General features: G+C 41.7%; 1 protein-coding gene across 1 annotated transcript in view; it reads left to right on the top strand.

The window, feature by feature from the left end:
• LOC107570611 (elastin-like) overlaps window positions 1-20,776 on the top strand; it is a 97,764-nt gene that overhangs the window by 41,484 nt on the left and 35,504 nt on the right. Inside the window, exons 5-16 of the mRNA XM_016256852.1 lie at window positions 11,968-12,048; window positions 12,129-12,191; window positions 12,293-12,316; window positions 12,919-12,954; window positions 13,055-13,150; window positions 13,237-13,284; window positions 13,958-14,020; window positions 14,108-14,143; window positions 14,280-14,351; window positions 15,332-15,370; window positions 15,469-15,552; window positions 15,932-15,982. Of these exons, the coding sequence (XP_016112338.1) occupies window positions 11,968-12,048; window positions 12,129-12,191; window positions 12,293-12,316; window positions 12,919-12,954; window positions 13,055-13,150; window positions 13,237-13,284; window positions 13,958-14,020; window positions 14,108-14,143; window positions 14,280-14,351; window positions 15,332-15,370; window positions 15,469-15,552; window positions 15,932-15,982 (693 nt within the window). The remainder of the gene's footprint in view (window positions 1-11,967; window positions 12,049-12,128; window positions 12,192-12,292; window positions 12,317-12,918; window positions 12,955-13,054; window positions 13,151-13,236; window positions 13,285-13,957; window positions 14,021-14,107; window positions 14,144-14,279; window positions 14,352-15,331; window positions 15,371-15,468; window positions 15,553-15,931; window positions 15,983-20,776) is intronic.

Here is a 20,776-nt window from a genome sequence, read left to right as displayed (position 1 = left end):
ATGTCAGGATTATGGACTATTCTGTGTGTGTTTTTGCCCCTGTGACCCAGTTTCTTCCTCATGTTGATTGTGTTAATTTGATTCCAGGTGTGTCTCGTTCCTCCCCAATTATCCTGCCTTTAAGTCCTTTCGTCCTTTCAGTTCTTGTTTGTCGGGTCTACTTATTGAATGTCCTTTTTGTTCTCGGTTTTCCTGTGGATTCTGTGTTATTGTGTTATTCAAGTACTCCTCGTTTCCTCGTTCCTTGCTCCCCGAGTGAATTGTGACAATAGTTAGGTTTTTTTTCTTTCTTTTTTTTATAGAATGGAATAGAATAGAATAGGTAAGTGAACAAGAGCTTAGACAAGAAGTTGTGCAGCTTGCTCTGATAGGATAGGCCTAATCTTCCTAATGTTGTATAAGGCAAATCTGCAGGACCGGGCCGTTGTAGCAATATGGTCTGGGAAGCTTAACTGATCATCGATCACAACTCCAAGGTTCCTGGCTGTCCTGGAAGGAGTTATGTTTGACGAACCCAGCTGTATAGAGAATTTGTGATGAAGTGCTGGGTTGGCTGAGACCACAAGCAGTTCTGTCTTAGCAAGGTTGAGGTGAAGGTGATGGTCCTTCATCCAGCTAGAAATGTCTCTCAGACAGGCTGCAATGCAACCAGCTACCGTCGGATCATTTGGTTGGAATGAGAAGTACAATTGAGTGTCATCAGCATAGCAGTGATAAGAAAAGCCATGCTTCTGAATGACAGATCCTAGTGATGACATGTAGATGGAGAAGAGAAGAGGTCCAAGCACTGAGCCTCGATGAACCCCAGTAGCAAGAAGTTGTGAGTTAGAAACCTCACACCTCCAAGACACCCTGAAGGACCTACCTGAGAGGTAAGATTTCAACAATTGGAGTGCGGTTCCTGAGATGTCCATCTTCATGAGGGTGGACAGGAGGATCTGGTGGTTAACTGTGTCAAAAGCAGTAGACAGATCCAGCAATATGAGTACTGAGGATTTGGAAGCTGCTCTTGCCAGTCTCAGGGCTTCAGTAACCGAGAGCAGGACAGTCTCAGTTGAGTGGCCACTTTTGAAGCCAGATTGGTTGTTGTCCAAGAGGTTGTTCTGTGCAAGAGAGTTGGTTGAACACAACTTGCTCAAGTGTCTTTGCAATGAACGGAAGAAGGGAGACCGGTCTGTAGTTTTCTAAAAGTGCTGGATTTGGAGAGGGTTTCTTAAGCAGTGGGGTTACCCGAGCCTGCTTAAATGCTGTTGGAAATGTACCAGTGTGAAGAGAGGTGTTGATAATGTGAGTAAGCACAGGTACGACTGAAGAAGTAATTGCCTGAAGTATGTGAGTGGGGATAGGATCAAGTGGACAGGTAGTAGGATGATTGGAAAGGATAAGTTTGGAAACGTCCATCTCCGAGAGTGGAGAGGAGGAGAGAGAGTGTTTATTTGTTGTTATGAAGTTATCATTGGTTTGTGGTGAATTGGTCATTGAGGTTTCTTGTTTTAATTATGAAAAATATTGCAAAGTCATCAGCTGTAAGAGTTGATGAAGTAGGAGGGGGCGGAGGACAGAGAAGAGAAGAGAAGAGAAGAGAAGAGAAGAGAAGGTTTTGTAAAGTGTGCGAGAGTCCGAACAGTTGTTAATTTTGTTGTGGTAGTATGTTGTTTTAGTAGTGGAGACATTTGCAGAGACGGAAGAGAGGAGTGACTGATACACACTAAGGTCCGTTGAGTTTATTACATATATCTTTTATTTAAAATTACATTTTAATTTAATCACAATTCATCACAAGATCTATTTTTAAAGATCCTATAATTTTTTACTTTATTCTGGTGCACTATCAACATTTTCTTAAAGCACTTTGTTTTACTGACCATTTATTGAAAAAGAAAACTTTTAGACCCACTATATAGTTACATCTATAGTTTATCATTACACTGTTGACCCATCCTTAAACCTACTCATACCACCAAACCTGACCCTAACCTTACCCATATCCACCTCAATGGCAGCAAAACTGATGTGCAGTTTTTTTTTTCTCCAGATTTCTTCTTTGTGGATTGTGCCACTGATAAAATGTTTTCCTTAAATACACTGAAAGACATTTTGGCCAAAGCATCTAGCTGTTAAGGTTTTTATTTTATTTTTATTCTTATGGTTCACAGCTGTATATTTGTTCTCTGACTTATAGCTCTGATATAATGACCAATTTAATTCAGTAAAACTGTACTTAGTAACTAAACTATACTATAGTTTCCAATGTACCTAAGTCTCCTTGTACATAGTAAATATTGGGATTACTTATAAACCATCGCAGACAGTACTGAAAAATATCTATGCCCCTGTGAACACCTAGACTGGGAAAAGATACCTGGTGTTTAATTAAAGCAAGGTGATGGCTGAGACGCTCGATGTGAGTCACGCGCTTGGCACCTGCTAGCCCTTGTAAAACAGAGCTGATTGTGAGGCCTGTCATCATTGCTGTGATGAGCTGTTGAATTTGGGGAGGACTTTTGGAAACCATCCGCTAGTCCCAGTGCCTGAAGCAAAGGTGGATACTGTGTTGCTTGCTGCTGCCAACGCTGAACAAAAAGGCTAATTTTGCACAAATGTTGAGCAAAGAGCAACTTGTCACAAACAATTTGCTTCCGTGTCGTGCAACTGTGGACATTTTTCTTTGTTACACGTGTGCGTGAGTTCGATCTCATAAACATCATGGTTAGATTGTAGGTGACGAGGAAAGATTTGGCTCACAAGACTTTTCCCATTGAATTTATTGGATTCATTCTGCAATGGCTAAACAGGCAGCTGCATTGTATTTAGTCACCTGATCTCAGAACCAGACATTGTTTTGATCTGTACAGAAACCAGAGCAGCACAACCCAAAGAAAGTATGTCAGGTTTTGCTTTCCACATGCTTTTTGATGTTGTCTCAGTGAGAGGAGCCAGTTTGTTTCAGACTTGAAAGGGAGCGAGGGCTGAATGCAGAGAGAATGAAGGGTGGGGGCCAGGCAGATGAGCTGGGAAGAGCCAGTGAGTCTTGTGAAGCACATGTGCTTTTCATTAGCGGGCTCAGACATGTCCTCAAATTGTTTGCTTCTGGCCTCTGATTTTGAATAATGGCCAATCCTCATGTCGCAGAGTCTACGCTGACATCCTTCAACTCCCACAGGAGCCACGCATCACTTCCTGTGCTCATCCCCAAGACAATGTGCTCCGAAAATGTGCAAACAAGTCCTTAGATTTCATTCTCGCTTCTGATGCTATGCTTGTCTGATTACATTGAGTCGTGTCACAGGCAAACATTTTCAAGATGCTGAAGATCGCTTTTCATTTCACCAGTCTTGCACAACTGCTTTGGAAGAGCGCAGTTCCAAAAAATGCTGTTCACCACAATGTGGTCATCATCATAACAGTGTTCTACTTTTAGAGTATGATTTAGCATAAAACAATAAGTCTTTTCTTCTTAGTTCACTTCCTGAACAGAGAACCTTTCAGAGAAACACACAGCCACAAAACACAAAGATGCATCATTACTGGAAGAAGAGATGTGTGACACTGGAAATAAATAACAGAGGAAACACGGACATAAATAAATAATTTAAAAAAGGAAGAAGGCAACAGATCTTTATTGTCTCAGATTTGGACTTCCTTTCTCAATGCAATGTGAATGCAATAAATTTGGCAGGGGAAAGAGCAATAATGTAAACATGCAAGGAGGTTATTCCCCAAATACAGTTTCAAAGACTTGTTCTTAATGGTGCTTTTCCCATTTCTTTAAACTTGCACTGTTTAAGCATGGATACCACAGAACACCTGAATAAAATATGATTACTGCAGCACTACTTTGTTTTTTGGACATGTACCATGATACTACCATGTTTTGAACAGTTTTGAGCATACACCATAGTACTGTGATGTTTTTTTGGTCAAAGAACCACTGTATTACCATCTGATACCATAACTGTACCATGGTCCTGCCACAGTATTGTTCTGTAAGAGACACACACACACATACTGTACTAGTGCAGTGGTTCCCAACCTCGTTCTCGGAGGCCCCCAACACTGAGAATGTAGCATACCTCCTTCTTCTGATATTCCCCCACTCTAATGTGCTGATGACCTGAATCAGGTTGGAAACCATTATACTAGAACAGGGATGCCCGACCCTGGAGATCTACCTTCCTGCCAAGTTCAGCTCCAACCCTAAGCAAACGCACCTGAACCAGCTAACTAAGATATTCAGGAACATTTAATAATTGCAGACAGGTTGGCTAGAGCAGTTTTGGCACTGAACAGAAAGGTGGATCTCCATGAACAACATTGATTTTCCTAACTTTCTGGTTAACATAAAAGTACTCTGATATCCCTGAGGCCTGTCAGGAGCAAGAGTGGAGAGCTCTTGTGAGCTCTGTTTATTGGTCATATCATATCTCAGCCCTGACATGTCAGAAAAGTATTCAGTGTGCACAAACTCCATGCATATGCGAGCCATCTGAGACATGTTTCACGCAATGCCAACTGATCAGACCACCACAGTTGGCTGTCACACTGACATTTTTGACATTGATTTGCACAATACCATTCTTTGAGATGTGATAAATAATTGAAATAAATTATCAAGTGGTCTGTGCCAGCTCAGACTGCACTGTGAACCCATCCGGAGGCGATGTGTTCAAGTTCTGCCTAGGGGATGATACGGATAGAACTTGTTTGTGGCATATTTCTGGAATCACATGAGAAACAAAACTTGACAGAAGCAGAAGGCATTTCACCCTGGTGCACTCTGTCACAAAACCTAAGTAAACATTTCCAAAGCATGTATTTCTGTTTGTGAAAAATTATGTATTGAAGTGAAGCCATGATGTCAGTGTTGGGTTGTCACCAGTGATTTCGATTATACAGCTTGTAAGTGGGTAGATGAAGTCATATACGTCCACTGAACACCACAATAGGTTAAACCTACATAGTCAAAGTTTATGAGACGTTCAGGTACTCTTTGATGTAAACAAGGAAGAAAAAAACTATTTCAGTAGCAGATATGAATTTTCCTCTATGACATCAGGGAAATCTCAATACAAATAAGTCAAGTTTTAGAAAAACTCACAAGGACAATGAGAGTTGCTGGCATTGTTACAATGGATTGTTTTGCAATCAGACGTAAATTGGATCCATTCACATGGCAGTGCATCACTTTCTTTCCTGCACCTGCTCCCTTTGGGAGGAACAAACGTCCACAATGATACTGGACACAGTAGGGGACATGCGGTAATATTTTACTCTCACATCCAATGAAGAGAAAAACAATAGCATATCGATAACTAGATTTGCATTTCCTGAGGAAATACCGGTGCTTGTAGAACAGTATCGAAGTCTTAGGTAAGTCTTCCCATAATGAAATCCTGCATCAGAACTGTTTTGCTGTTATCATGACATGTGTCTCATTTTCGCTTGACTGTGCTTGAAAATTAATTCACAATGCGACATTGGCTATAGGTGGTTTGACAGATCAGTCACAACTCAGAAAGCAAACAATTGTAGGACTCCATATATACAGTAATAATGACATAATTGTATTGGTTAGATTTTGAATAGTGGCCATTCAAAGAGTTTAAGTCAAGCTGAGATTTTCAAAACAGATAGCACACCTACCACTAAATTTATCTGCAAAACAAAACAAAGTTAGAATGGAGTCTGTAGTTTAAACCGTCAAGCTGAATTGATTGCAGGAAATTCTGCAGATGGAGAAAAATTTATATTGGAGGTTTATCAAATACAGCATTCCATGTTCCAAGGGAAACACCAACATAAAGGTCTGAAGAAAGCACTTCTGTTGTCACAACACAGGGGTGAGTGTTTTATATTTCAGTATGCTGCTCATACTTGACGTCCTTATTATGTCTCTTTTACATTGGATTCCAAAGACTGGAAGTGTAAAGAATAGAATCTCAGATGAAATGCTTGTGTGTCAACACAACACCACATGCTACTAAGTGTGTCTTAAAAACACTGTAGAAAACTCCTGGTTGCAAAGTATAAATTGCATAGCTTTCTTTAGGTGACCTTGAATGGCCGATGAACCAGATCCAATCACAGCTTTTCCAAAGCATATCATATCTACAGAATGTGAGAGTTGAAGAATTCCTTCAGAAAATGAAACGGCTGAAGAGAGGTAGTAATATTTTGATTTGTTTTAGCAGTATAGGAATGCACCCAGAATGCAAACTTTCATGTTTCTGGACAAGAAGATCTGGAGACCCTCTGCCAGTCAACAATGAACTTCTATCTAAAGCTGAAACAGCTTTCACACATATTTCATGTTGGCTACTTAACTGGGCATCAAGGCCTAGAGTGAATGAGCCAGTGTGCGGCTGTTGATGTCATCTTTGGACCATCTAACAAGAACTGTCTTTTTTTGCCATGTGAAAAGGAAAAGACTATGCATGTTTTTATTTTTTCTTTCTTTAATTTGGTAACAGGCCATTTACTTGCTGTAGGGTTCACAAGGTATCTCAAACTCACAGGTCAGTGGAAATGACTGGGCCTGAGATACTTTCAATAATCTCACAGGAATTCCATGCTATTTGAATTCCAGGATGCTGTAGTCGGTTCACTGCAGTTGCCGTCAGTTACATGGACAAGGGCCACGGAATTCTCTACTCTCTTAAATTAAATCTTCAGGCTTGTCCAGCTGCTCCAGTAAGGACCGGTAGAGGGTTGGAGGGGGTTTGTGGGTCTGGATTAAGCTTTGCTTCTGCTCCTTACTCCTGACTCCCTCTATCTGCTGCTTTTAACAATCCAGCTCTCATCTGGACTCTGCTCAAATGTTTTTTATTCAAAAAGAAATCATTGATGAATGGTTCTTTCTCATATGGAATGTGTTTACACCAGTCATTCACATAACTGGCACCCAGCTCTACAAACGCATGCCTGAGCCCAAGACTGATTGGATACCCACATGCTTTGAAAATTGAAGGCTTGTTGCTGTCTTGATATTTTCATACTTGATAAATCTGTTATAATCTCCAAATGTTACCATGCTTAGTTGTTAGTCCCTAAGTCTTGCTTGAAAGAAATCATTCAGACATCACAGGAGAGAGAGCTGCATTACCTTTTTCGTCTTTTATGATGACAAAGAGATGGCATCTTTCCACTATCTAATATAGACTGGTGAATAGTGCCTAACAACTTGTCTTTTATAACAGATGACTCTTAAACATTCTCAGAAACCAGTGGGAATGGGTTCACATTCATCATCCAAATGCATCCATTCAAAGTTCTGCAATTCCTTTCATTTTGACTAGTATTGTTGCACTGGTTGGTGAAAATCCAGTTGCAGACTAGCTGTAATGTATTAAGCTTCCCTGTTTTAGATTAGTATAATAGCTATAACTGTGGCATGTTAACATTTCGTGCAGGATTTTGCATGTATGCACAATTGATGGTCATTTGGCAAGTAACATAGCAAGCATAGATGCACAGTAGGGTGCATGATCAATTAGTGAATCAGGGTGGTGCAGATGACACATTTACATTTTCAATTAGAACAGTTTACTTTGACAAGCAACAGCAGGAAACCTGATCCTAACCAGGGGAGTACATCATTAACTAATGGCAGACACACCTGTCTGGGCATCTGATCCACACGTCTGAGAGTCGCTCTAACTGATATATTAGTAAAGATTAGATGCACTGAGAAACTATTGGATCAACAGGTCCATCTAAAGATTTGAGTTCATGATGAACAAAAGGAAATTAACCACAATTAGTCCAAGAGCATTCCACATTTCTTGAGCCTCTGTGAGTTCAGATGTGCTAGCGGTGACCTTTGTTAAGTGTCCCATAAGCCCAAAGTTTAGCATAAAGTCTGGCCCATTTTACAGCTTATTCTGGCCCAGAACTGTAAACTTAGACATGTCCGGCTGACCAACAAATAAAGCAACCAGTCATTTTTGAAAAACATTCATGTGACGACATCTCATGAAATTACAATGCTTCTTGCACATTTTGTAGCACTCAGAGAGAAATGTCCAGTGAATGGCACTAAAAGAGTGTTCAAATTTCTCCAAAACAGATGAACATGAATGTGGAAACTTTTATTGTTTATTTTATTGTTGTTTTTTGTAGGTGTCACATTCACACCTACACTAAACCCTACCCTGAATCTAACCAGAAGTGTTAACAAAAGCAAATGTGACAAAAATGCAATTGCTAAAGCAGCCACGCCCCTTTATCTTGCTTCTACAAGTCTTTGAGCTGTTTTCTCATGATTTGAGTTTCATAGGGCTCATACCCCAGCGCTCTGTATCGCAAGTGCAATGCTACACCAGGTGAGCTATTGAGCAAGCTTACTACATCATAAAAGCCATACATATGGAACTGGTTATGTGATACAAACATGAAATTAGTATTATTATTTTTTTGTTAAAAGTGTTTTGAGGATAATCTGCCCCTTTATTCATAATTTGTGTGAAAATTAATACAAGTTGTTGCTGTTTTACTGCCGCTAGTGGGAAACTGCACTGAATTATATATACAGTATAGGTACGTTCTTGGAGTTCTGCAAGAAACAGGATTTTCTAATGAGCCTATGTTGGAAATAACTGATTCCACAATCTAGACTCTTTTTGTGCCAACGTCACAATTACGTCACAGCAGTAGCTGGAGGCAAAACAAAGGAATAACTGGAGGTGGCCAATACAAACCAGCATAGAGTCCGCTATATTAGGAGCTTAAAATGTCATCTCTGAGTGTCAGAATTGATGGAGTACAGGCTCCAATTTGAAGTTTTATCACATACCTGCTGCCATTGCCAGACAAAAAACCGATGACAGCTGAAATAAAACAAGCGGACTGGACAGAAGCAACCATCAAAAATGCAGCGCACACTTAATATCAGTTAAGGTTAAATAAACTCTTGTCTTTTATGTATTATGGTTTGGTTACGAGTCTAAAGATTTCTCATGCATGCCCACCTAATCAGAAATTGGGAAGTTAACTAATGACTAGCAGCTAAACATAAAGGAAACCATTTGTGTCGTCTCGCGTTCTACAATTGCCATAAGTGCAGTTGTAGAGAGAGGGAACAGTGAAGACCCATGTTATGTGTCAGGTGTGTGTTCAAGTACTGTATTGACCCGAATATATTCTCTTGGAAATACATCTGAAACAAACGCAGTAGTCTTATATTCAGGGTCTAGACTTTGACATGTCAATAATACACCCACAACAATAGGTGGTGCCAAATATGCATAAAACGAGTGTGCCATGAAATACGTAAATGCGTGTTGTAAAGATTGCGACCAAACTCCCTTTGTGATTTTAAAACGTAAGACAGTACCCAGATTTGAAGACTACAGTAAGATTTAACTTCTACTGTTAATAAGATTTTGGTAGGCTACTATTAGTTACCATACTTTCAAAACAAAAATGAAAATAGGAAAAATATGCAAAATGAAAATAATTGAAGACAAAATGTGTTTTACTGAGAAAAAACAAGATTTGGTTTTTAAAAAGCCTTTTTCCAAAAGGTACATCTGGAAAAATGGGGGTCGTCTTATAATCAGGGTCGTCATATATTCGGGCCAATACGGTAGTTGCATTTGCTTACAATTGCTACTGTTAGTACATAGTTATAGGCATCTAAAGATTTAGATGCCCTCAGTTTCTATTTACTATACACGCTCGATTTCTATATCTGGTAGGTGTGTCAGGCCACTCCTGTAGTCCATCCATTGAATGAGTGTGTACGAGTCGGCCAATCTGGTTCCTTCAGTTAAAGTTAACATTTTCAAATAACAACTGCGGTCCTGGACAGTTAGTGACATTACATATTCAGATAAAATCAAATTTTCTCCAGTCATTGTTAAAAAACAAGCAAACAAAATTTGCTAGCTAGTGTTAGTGAAGCGGTCATGGGAATCTTTCTGCCTCCACCTAAGCTCCGCCCATAAAAAACTTCACAATGTTTACTAACTGAAAAAGGGTCTATTAGACTGTCTTGGAAAGCACTCATTCAAATACTTGCACAGCAGTGTCAGTTCATGTCCAGCTCTGAGAAAAAAAAATAAATAATTTTGACTTGGCCCGCCCAACTCAAAATTATCCCAGAGGCTCCCAGTTATAAATACAACTTGACAGACCGGTCACAAAATAACTTATCTGATGATATATTGCACTGGTATTAAGGAGGGATAAAGGTTGAACCTGATCAATTGTGCAACAGCCAACAGTATGAGAGTAAACAGCCAAGAGAAAAATATGTAACGCATATGGAAGTACTCTGCATGCTCTGAACAGCATGGTAGTGATGACATCATCATAAAATCCTGTCATTGCAAAGTTGATTTCCAGAAAAAAAGTTTTTGATGTTTTTCAAAGTGCAAAAAAAAGTTTAATGTCCACCAATCAGGCAGATACTGTTCAAATGGAAACATTTTATACATTTACCACCAGTTTCTCTGCCTAAGCATGCTTATCCAAACAAAAATCACTCCAAGAACAAAACAATAGACATTTTAGGAGGTCACAAAACCCCAGAGCACAGGCCTCTCATGAACTGGCTAAAGTTAGCGGTAATTTCTTCACAATCAGGCAGGACAGAACAGAGGAAGCCACAGCTCAATAAGAAGAACATTTCTACCAACCTCAAATTTGCCTAAGACCATGTGGATGAGAAAGAATGTTTTGTGGACCGATGAGTAGATTGAACTTTGATTTTAAATGAGAACCGTCGGATTTGGTTACAACAAAACTCAGAAGAAGCACAGTTGGGCCAGCATAATGTTTTGGGGCTGATTTGCTGTCTTTGGACCAGGACAACTTGCCATCATTAATGAAACTATGTATTCTGTGTTATATCAAAACGTTTTCAGGAGAATGTCTTTAGCAAACTGTGCTTGGAAAGCAAGAGTGTGTAGCCTCCTTTTGCCATCAGCCACTGTGAGAAGTTTCATCTTTTTCTCCTGTGTCAGAAGTTCAAACATCCAGATTTAGAGGCCTTTTAAAGCAACTCTCATATTTATAATGGCAACAAGGCAACAGAAAGACTCACAAGCAAAGCATTTTACTCCACATCCTTTCCATTCCTGTATTCCTCCCTCTACCATAAAATATGGATGCAAACTTTGTGACCTCATTTATTTAGGGTGTCCGTGTTGAATGAGGACACAATGTAGCAATGATTTTCAATCAAGCTAACTCCTCATTTGCTTAGCCAAAAAGATCCACTGTAGTCGCTGAGCCTTTCCTTTCCATCTCCCTAAAAATTTATTTTCCCCTCTCTTTCTCTCTCTCTTTCTTCATTCTGTCCCATCCAGCCCTTCTCAGTCTCATTGCTAAATCACTCCATAGCATTTACAGTCCAAGCCATTTGGGGATGGGGGCAGATCATCTTCATAATTCATAATGATTCATTTGTGACATCCTTCCCATTAGATATCACTCCTAACTTGTTATTCCACTATCCAAAGTTATGAATTCACATGATCTATAGAGAGGCATACTCATGGTCACAATAGTCACTATATATACACACAAACATTCGCTAAATTGCTAGATCTGTGCTAGCCTCCATGCTGCTTCCTATAATGTCATTGTCTTCTCTCTACTCTTCATTAGGATTAGTAGAAAAGGTTGACATACTTGCAAAGTCACATGTAGTCAGCAGAATGGTGTTTGATTTTTGGTGGACAACTGAAACCAAGTGTTAACAGATATTAAGCAGATGGTTTACTAATACTCTAATAACTGCTACTTGACATGTAGTTGCAAAGTTTCTAATAGTTAGTAGAATGCTAAAGTGGGCTTTCAAAATAAAGTGTTACCAAAGAGTTGAAAAGCAACAAATGCTGCTGATTGAGTTGTACTGAACCCAGAATATCCCAATGAAAATTATACATAGTCCTCAATATCATCAAGTTAACCATGTTAATACAGATTTCCTGAATTTGTTGCTGTATGTCTCTTCTACTGTAGGTGGTTATGGGGCTTATGGTACATATGGTGGTGCTGGAAGATTTTACCCAGTGGCTGGAGGTCTGAAACCGGCTAAATCAGGTGCTTACCATCCAATGAATAGTCAGCAGTGGTTAAAGTGCAGTCAAGTAATTACATATAACCATTAGGCTTTCATTTAGGCACTGGGCTACCTGGAGGAGGTCTTCCTGGAGGAGGTCTACCTGGAGGAGGTCTTCCTGGAGGTGCCGTTCATTCAATAAATCTATTGATGATTTGGATTTTCTTAGTGGCTAAGTAACAAAAACTACACAGCTCTCTTCTAAGTCTGATTCTCTTGCTTCAGGTGCTGGTGGAAAACCCCCTAAAAGTAATATACATCTTTTAGAGTCCATCGTTTCCAGTTTACAAACACATTGTAAATTAAACATATTTTGAGAAGAATTGAAATGGAAAAAGTAGGTGGGGAGCTGACCTCATTTACAGAGGAAACATTCATATAGTGAAAACATACAGGTCCCTTTTTAACACCTTTTCCAAATAACTTCCTCTGTTGATGTTCACGCGGCTATGACTCTTTTCATGGTACTCCAGTTGGCTTGAAGTTGAATTAAGGAGCCTTAGATCATGAACCAAATCAACAAATGTGTCCCCTCTGGGACCCTGCTGGTGGTGTTTGTGTACTGAAAGCCAGCACATTACTTCAGCGTGTCCTTGGCAAAATCTAAAAGCAGTATGCAATGTCTGTTCTTCTGTGTTTGATATGGTTGGAAAAGGGTTAAACAAATAAATGAACAGCCTGAAGCATCAGCTTCCAGGCACTGAAATCAGATACAACGATTTGTTTCATGTCAGAGGAATAGAGCAAGTGAGGCAAACTAAATCACTGAGGAAGCACATGGAATATCTGCAGTCTAGATTTGCACCCATTTGTTTAGTGATGTGACTGAATGTGTGTTTGTGTCCATTCAGGGCCAGGTGCAGGAGGAACTGGTACTGGTCTTCCAGGTGCAGTGAATGTATATATTTAGTAATACTGGCATGAGTAAATTTGCCTAATTAGCCAGCAGTGATAGTAAGATAGTCTCATCTTTCAATTTTTTGTTAGGCCTTGTCATTCCTCAGACCGGGGTACAAGGACTGGGCCCTGGTGGGGTTGGACCTGGGGGTAAAGCAGCAAAGGCCGGAAAGGCTCCAGTGCCGGGTAAGTGTGGGGGTTTGAATTTGTATGTATAAATGGAAATAAGCATGATTATAGATCTACTTTTCAATCTGTTTTTTTTCTTGCAGGAGTGGGAGTGCCTGGACCATATCACGGAGGACTTGTTCCTGGACAAGGTTTGTTATTTCGCTCTGTTTATATACTATAATATGACCACAAGGCCCACAAGGAATCTGCAAACGTTTTTCACATTTATGATGCGGATTGTGGGGAACATATGCCAGATTCTGTGAAATGGATCTACACTTGGCAAAATATTTTCAACAGAGCTGAGGATGCTACACGCTTAGGCCAGAAACATATTGTATGCAAGTAGGCAAACTTACAAATTCTTGGCACACTCAAAGGGGCGATAGAGTTACCTTCATAGTGTGTAATGGATTATTCAGGTAGCTAGCTGAGTACTGTTTAACTTAACTTTAATTTCTTTGACTTGCTCAGCAAGATTGACCTCAGAGTGTTGCTCTTCCATAAACGCAGTTGACGTAAAGGAAGAAACACAATGTAGAAGATACCAATGCCGGCGTAGAAACAGACAACAATAACGCATGAAATGTATATTGCACATACGTGCATAGAATATATTTCAGCCATTATCAAATTAGCCAAGACATCTCATGAACAAAGGTATGTGTGGAACTTAAATGATTTCTGCAAACATCTGTGGAGTTTTCTGTGCTCACAGATTTAGAGCAGGCCTGCTGATCAGTCATTTGGATAAAACACCAAATTAAAATTGCACACATGGCCTTTGTTTGGTCTTGATCACTTGGATTTAAATGATTACAGGCTTCAATGGGCGGGGTGTTCTTCCTGGTGTAGCCACAGGAACTGGACTCAAACCTAAATCAGGTGAAGTCTCAATGAAAATTACATCAGTCATTGCAGTGAAATAAATTATATACCATATCTTTATGACTGACTGAATTTTTCCCATAGCTGCTGGTGGAGGGCAGGGTCTGGTACCGGGTGGTGGTTAGTACATGAGCATACAGCAACCAAATATTAATAATGATATCTGGATAGTGTGGAAGCAAAACTGAACAACACCTATGTGTTTAAAAAGTTTACGTTGTCTGTTGACATCCAAACAAATGCTCTTTTGCTGTAGGTGGGCGTGGATATGGACCACTGCAACAAGGAGTATTTCATGGATACCCTCTCAAATCTCCCAAAGCCCCAGGTGGAACATTTGATTCTTTTGATCAGACTTCACAAACCGTGCTCAGCCCAGCTCTACCACGCCTTGAAAAGAAGCATTTGCCGACTGATTACATTTGTGGTTTTACAGCTATTAAGCAATACAATTTGAGGTTGATAGAAATAAGAAAGTAAGAATGTCTTTCATCAAACGCTTCAGATGAAACCCAGCTATACTGGATCAGTGCTTAGACTCACATTGCTAGTCATCCATTTATGTAGTAGATTGCTCTCCGGTGCGCAGAAACATTGTGTGATTTCTCTTACATGGAGGTTCAACAGTTGAAGTGCTCAATTACTTGACAAAGTTCATTGTCATAGTTTTCATAGTCACAACTAAAAATATTTTCATACATTTTTCCATTTGAAGCTTGAAATGAAATACATATTTTCACATCTCTCATATCGCTGAGTTATCAACCTTAATCATGGACTAGGAATACATCCAGTGAAATTAGGAGAAATTGATTGCGGTATTAATATGCGAGCATCTAGTCGAACATATCTTTTCCAAACTTGCACATTTGTTCTGATAAAAACAGGATACAATGTTGATAAAAATGTGTGGTCCACTTGAATGGTTTAATGCTTCACAAAGTTAGTTCATACATCAACGGAAATAATTTAGATTCTTCTTTATCATCGAACTTTTTGCAGTTTTATCTGTAGTATTTAATCTGTGTGCTCTTTGGCCAAACACTGACCAGGTGTTAGTTCTCCCTAGCTCTACTGTTGTGGATAGCTTTGCTATGTATACAACACATTTGATGACACACAGTATTTTTGGTATATCTTTAGTATGTCTGTGTTACATTTACAAACATAAGATAGAGGGGGAGGCAAGCAAAATGCTCGTTTAAAGAGGAGGATATTTATTAAAGTAGATTTAAATTGAACTAAAATTACATGCATACTTAACAGTCTTGATAATTGAAAGTCTTACATCATGACTTGTCTCAACAGGTGCTGGGTTACCCTACACTGGTGGTAAACATCCATACGGTAGGCTGCAGTGGCAATCTCCATTATATGCATGTGCTGAATACCTTGTCCATGAAATGTATGAGCTTGCGTGATGATTCTCACCTGCTATGCCAAAGGTTATGGTGGTTTTGGTGGAGGTGCTGGACTCCCTGGTGGGAAAAGAGGAGCTGGCTCCAAGCCAGGTTATCCAACAGGGACTGGTGTGTTATGTCAAAGCCACCATATTTGAATAACTATAATACACTAGAGGGTGAATCTAAAAGTCTGTAAAGAACATGTCATATTTTAACTCAAAACCATTAATGTAATGGGATATACTCTATATATCTTTTAATTCATTGTCTCAAAAATAATGTCCCAATTCAAAATGTCCCCAATGTTAATGCACAATATAGTTTCTTATTTATTTAGTCAGATTGTGTGGTGAAATAAAACCCACACATTGTCTTGACTTCGTGAGATTCACACTAGGCGAGCTACTAAAATGTCTATGTTATTTTCTGTGGCTGCAAATGGCACACGCGCACACATGCACTGCAAATGCATGACCAGTAGCTGATCTGCTGTCTCTGTATGCAGGTGTTGGGACTTTAGGGGTTTCTGCAGCACAGGCCAAAGCTGCTAAATATGGTAATAATAATTAATTAAATGATTTTAAAGGCCACATGTCCTAAGCTTTATCCACAGAGCAAAGAAATGTCAGGTAATCAAGGCTCAGATACAACTGCGAGTGAAGAAAACAGTTTATTGTGAATTCACAATATGTGGAAACAAGCAGGAGATCCCGAATCCGAGAGAGACAGCCAAGCTCGTAGAAACCCAGTCCGAGAGCAGGAGTCAGGCCAATGGGAAACAAAAGACCAAGTAGGACCGGAGCACGATCACAAAGAACACAATTAGGATTCTAGGAGAGAACAAACAGTGGTGAGCGAGACAACGAACGGACAAAGGACCGTGAAACAGCGAGCCAGATAAAGGCAACCCAGATAGGCTTCAGGTGAACCCTGATGAGGAGGCGGGGTTGCCAGACGCAACACACACACAGGAATGAGCACACCGACCCACGAACCTTGACAGTAACCCATCTGGCGATTGTAATCATCGATAAGGGAGTGATCTAATATATCTCTCACAGGCACCCAACTCTTCTCCTCTGGCCCGTAACCCTCCCAGTCCACCAAATAATGAAATCCTCATCCCCTCCTTCTCGAGTCCAGAATACGTTTTACCAAATAGGTAGGTTCCCCATCTACGAGACGCAGTGGTGGGGGAACCGGGACAGGCGGATTAATCGTAGAATGAAAAATGGGCTTTAATTTAGAAACATGAAATACGGGATGAACTCTCCCGTATGCTGGAGGACGTTTAAGGCGGACTGCCATCGGACTAATGATTTTGGTGACAGTAAATGGGCCGATAAATTTGGGAGCAAGTTTATTACAAATGGTCCGGAGGGAAATGTTCTTTGATGAAAGCCACACTTTTTGACCAACGATGTAGATGGGAGGCTTCAACCGGTGGCGATCGGCCTGAATCTTGGTGCGCGCTCCCACCTGGAGGAGAGTCTGTCTAGCTCTGCTCCAGGTGCGACAGCACCTCTGGACAAAAGCTTGAGCAGAGGGAACCGCGACTTCGGATTCCATACTGGGAAAAACAGGTGGCTGGTATCCTAAGCTACACTCAAACAGAGACAGGCCTGTACCCGATACCGGTAAAGAGTTGTGTGCGTACTCAACCCATGAGAGCTGCTGACTCCAGGAGGATGGATTCTGTGAAACCAAACATCGTAACAGGTGTTCTAAATCTTGGTTGGCTCTCTCCATCTGACCATTACTCTAGGGATGGAATCCGTAAGAAAGACTAACAGTCACCCCTAATAAATGACAAAATTCCTTCCAAAATTTGGAAATAAACTGGGGCCCCCTGTCAGAGACCACATCCATTGGGAGGCCATGAATACGAAAAACGTGGTCAATGACAGCAACTGCTGTTTCTCTGGCAGATGGCAGTTTGGGCAGAGGGATTAAATGAGTTGCCTTCGAGAACCGGTCCACCACGGTCAAAACCACCGTGTTGCCCTGAGAGGGCGGAAGCCCAGTAACAAAATCTAGCAAAATGTGGGACCAGGGTCTCGAAGGAACCAGCAGCGGCTGGAGGAGTCCCGCAGAGGGTAGATTGGAAGTCTTAGAAATGGCACAGACAGAGCAAGCCAAAACAATAAGTTGTATGTCACGAGCCATAGAAGGCCACCAGAATCGCTGCTTTATAAGAAACGTAGAACGAGTCACCCCCGGATGACAAGCCAAAATTGGAAGAATTACCCCATCGAATGACGTCAGACTGTAAACTCTCAGGTACAAACAAACGACCCGGTGGGCATCCGGGCGGGGGCATTACCCCTTCAGAGGCCGTGCGGACCTTCGATTCGATCTCCCAAGACAACACAGAGATTACGACTTTCTGTGGCAAAATAGGCTTGGGAGAAGACGGGCTGTCGGAAAGGTCAAAATTACGGGATAACGCATCGGGCTTGATATTCTTAGATCCCGGACGGTAAGAAATAGAAAAATCTAAATGACCGAAAAATAAAGCCCACCGAGCCTGCCTAGAGTTTAACCTTTTGGCGGATTTGATGTATTCCAAATTCTTATGGTCGGTCCAGACGATGAAAGGAACCCCTGAACCCTCCAACCAATGACGCCACTCTTCCAAGGCGAGTTTGACCGCCAGCAGCTCTCTATTACCAATATCGTAGTTGCGTTCGGCAGGAGATAATCGATGAGAAAAAACGCGCAAGGATGCATTTTGTCATCCGAGGAAGAGCGCTGGGACAAGACCGCACCAACTCCATCCTCTGAAGCGTCAACCTCCACCACAAACTGCCGTGACGGGTCAGGGGCGATGAGAATTGAGGCTGAAACAAAGCAGCCCTTTAGTTTGGTAAATGCGACATCCGCCGCGTTAGACCACCTGAAAGCAGTCTTGGTGGAGGTCAAGGCAGTCAGAGGAAAAGCTAGCTAGCTGAAATTGCGAATAAAATGCTTGTAAAAATTGGCAAAGCCCAGAAACCTCTGCAGGGCCTTACGAGAATCTGGGATTGGCCAATCCACCACAGCCTTAACTTTTTTGGGGTCCATGCACACTCCCTCGGCCGACACAATGTACCCCAAAAAGGGGACTGACTGTGCATGGAAAACGCATTTCTCCGCCTTGACAAAAAGCCCATTCTCTAACAGCCTCTGAAGCACTCACCTAACGTGTTGAACGTGTTCCTGGAGAGAGTGAGAAAAAAATCAATATGTCATCCAGGTAGACATAAATGAACTGATCGAGCATATCTCTAAACACGTCATTAACGAGTGCCTGGAAGACCGCAGGAGCGTTCGAAAGACTGAATGGAAGAACAAGATATTCAAAGTGCCCCCTGGGGGTATTAAACGCGGTCTTCCATTCATCCCCCTCTCTCATGCGGACCAAATGATTAAGGCATTACGGAGATTCAATTTCGTGAAAAATGATGCCCCTTGCAGACGCTCGAAGGCTGAAGACATCAACAGCAAAGGATAGGTATTCTTTACCGTGATGCTGTTCAGCCCCTGATAGTCAATGCAAGGACGCAGGGAACCGTCCTTCTTTTCCATGAAAAAGAACCCCTCATCCGCCGGGGAAGAAGAGGGGTGGATGATCTTGGCAGCTAGAGAATCAGAAATATATTTCTGCATGGCCTCCCTTTCCGGAGCGGCAAGCAAGTATAATCTGCCTTTAGGTGGAGACGTACCTGGCAAAAAGTCTATAGCACAGTCATAGGGACGATGCGGAGGACGAGAAGCAGCTCGAGACTTACTAAACACTCCCTTCAGGTCGAGGTACTCACGGGCATGTTAGACAGGTCCACATGCTCATCCTGAAACACAGAACAGAACAGAACAAGACACAGAAGAACAGGCAGACAAAATACAAGAAGCATGACACTTATTACTCCAGGCCAGAACATAATCATGACCCCAGTTAATGTGGGGGTTGTGTAACGTCAGCCAGGGATGACCGAGAACTACAGAAACAGAAAGAAAATTAGTCAGGAAAAATTGAATATTTTCTGTGTGATTGCCCGAGGTGATCAGTCTTATCACGCCTGTAGTGTGGGTAACAGAACACAATGACTGACCGCTGAGAGCAACAACAGAAATTGGATCCTTAAGGATAAAGACAGGAATCTGAAGCTTACGGGCTAGACTAAAATCCAAAAAGTTACCCTCGGCTCCCGAGTCAATGAGGGCTTGACAGCTGTATAAGTCCAAGTCCCACTGCATCTTGATCGGGAGATGGGTGACAGCGCGGGAGATCTTTTCCATAGTGAACCCGCCCGCCAGTAACCTTCTATTTACCAGCGGGCTCTGGCTTTTACTGGACACTGAGCAATCATATGACCAGCCTCCACGCAGTACAAATATAATCCACGGCTTTGGCGTCTCTCCCTCTCTCCCGGAGAAAGACAGGGCCGACCCATTTGCATGGGCTCCGGATCCGATGTTTCGTCAAGCACCTCACAGGGGTTGTATGTAGGTCGGTCCAGACGATTCGTAGCAGAGTGAAAAGGTTGGTACTGATCTCTCCGCCATAACCTGGCATCCACCCGGATAGCCAAGTCATTAAGCCCATCCAAAGAGGTGGGTAAATCCAGAGCATAGATTTAGTCTTGAATATGGAGCACCAGTCCGTGTAAAAACATGTCCCACTGCGCCTCGGCGTTCCAGCTGAATTCCGTTGCCAAGGTGCGGAACTCAATAGAATAATCTGTAACTGTCCGGTGAGCCTGACGTAACTCCAAAATCCGTGCCACCCCTCTCCCAGATGCTGCTCTATCGAAGACTTTCTTTAATTCACTCGAGAAGGCCAGGAACGAGGAAACACACTGGTGCTTGTTGTCCCAAACCGCAGTGCCCCAGAGGGCGGCCCGTCCAGAAAGTAATGTGATACCGAACGCTATTTTAGATTCTTCCGTGGGAAATGAAGAAGGCACGAAGAGAAAAGTACAAAGAGCATTTCGTCAAAAAGGCACGGCATAATTGAGGCTCACCAGAGTAGACAATAGGAGGCGGCAACCGAGTGCGAGATGACCCTGTAACAGCAGGTGGATTGGGCGTAGTGGGCTGTTGAGTAGGCTCCATCTTAAAACGCTGAAACTGGGAGGTTAATTCGGAAACCTGTGACACCAATGCTTGAACGGCGTGACCCGTGACGAACTGACAAAGGACCGTGAAACAGCAAGCCAGATAAAGGCAGCCCAGATAGGCTTCAGGTGAACCCTGATTAGGAGGTGGGGTTACCAGACGCAACACACACAGACACAGGAATGAGCACGCCGACCGCCATGAACCGTGACAAGAAATTTAGATGGCGCTTCAGTTATTTGTGCATAATTGT

Source organism: Sinocyclocheilus grahami, unplaced genomic scaffold, assembly GCF_001515645.1.
Source record: "Sinocyclocheilus grahami isolate Dianchi unplaced genomic scaffold, SAMN03320097.WGS_v1.1 scaffold1483.1, whole genome shotgun sequence".
In the NCBI taxonomy this organism is placed as follows: domain Eukaryota; kingdom Metazoa; phylum Chordata; class Actinopteri; order Cypriniformes; family Cyprinidae; genus Sinocyclocheilus; species Sinocyclocheilus grahami.
The sequence above is the reverse complement of the archived record's forward strand: the minus strand, read 5'-3'. Positions and strand labels throughout refer to the sequence as shown.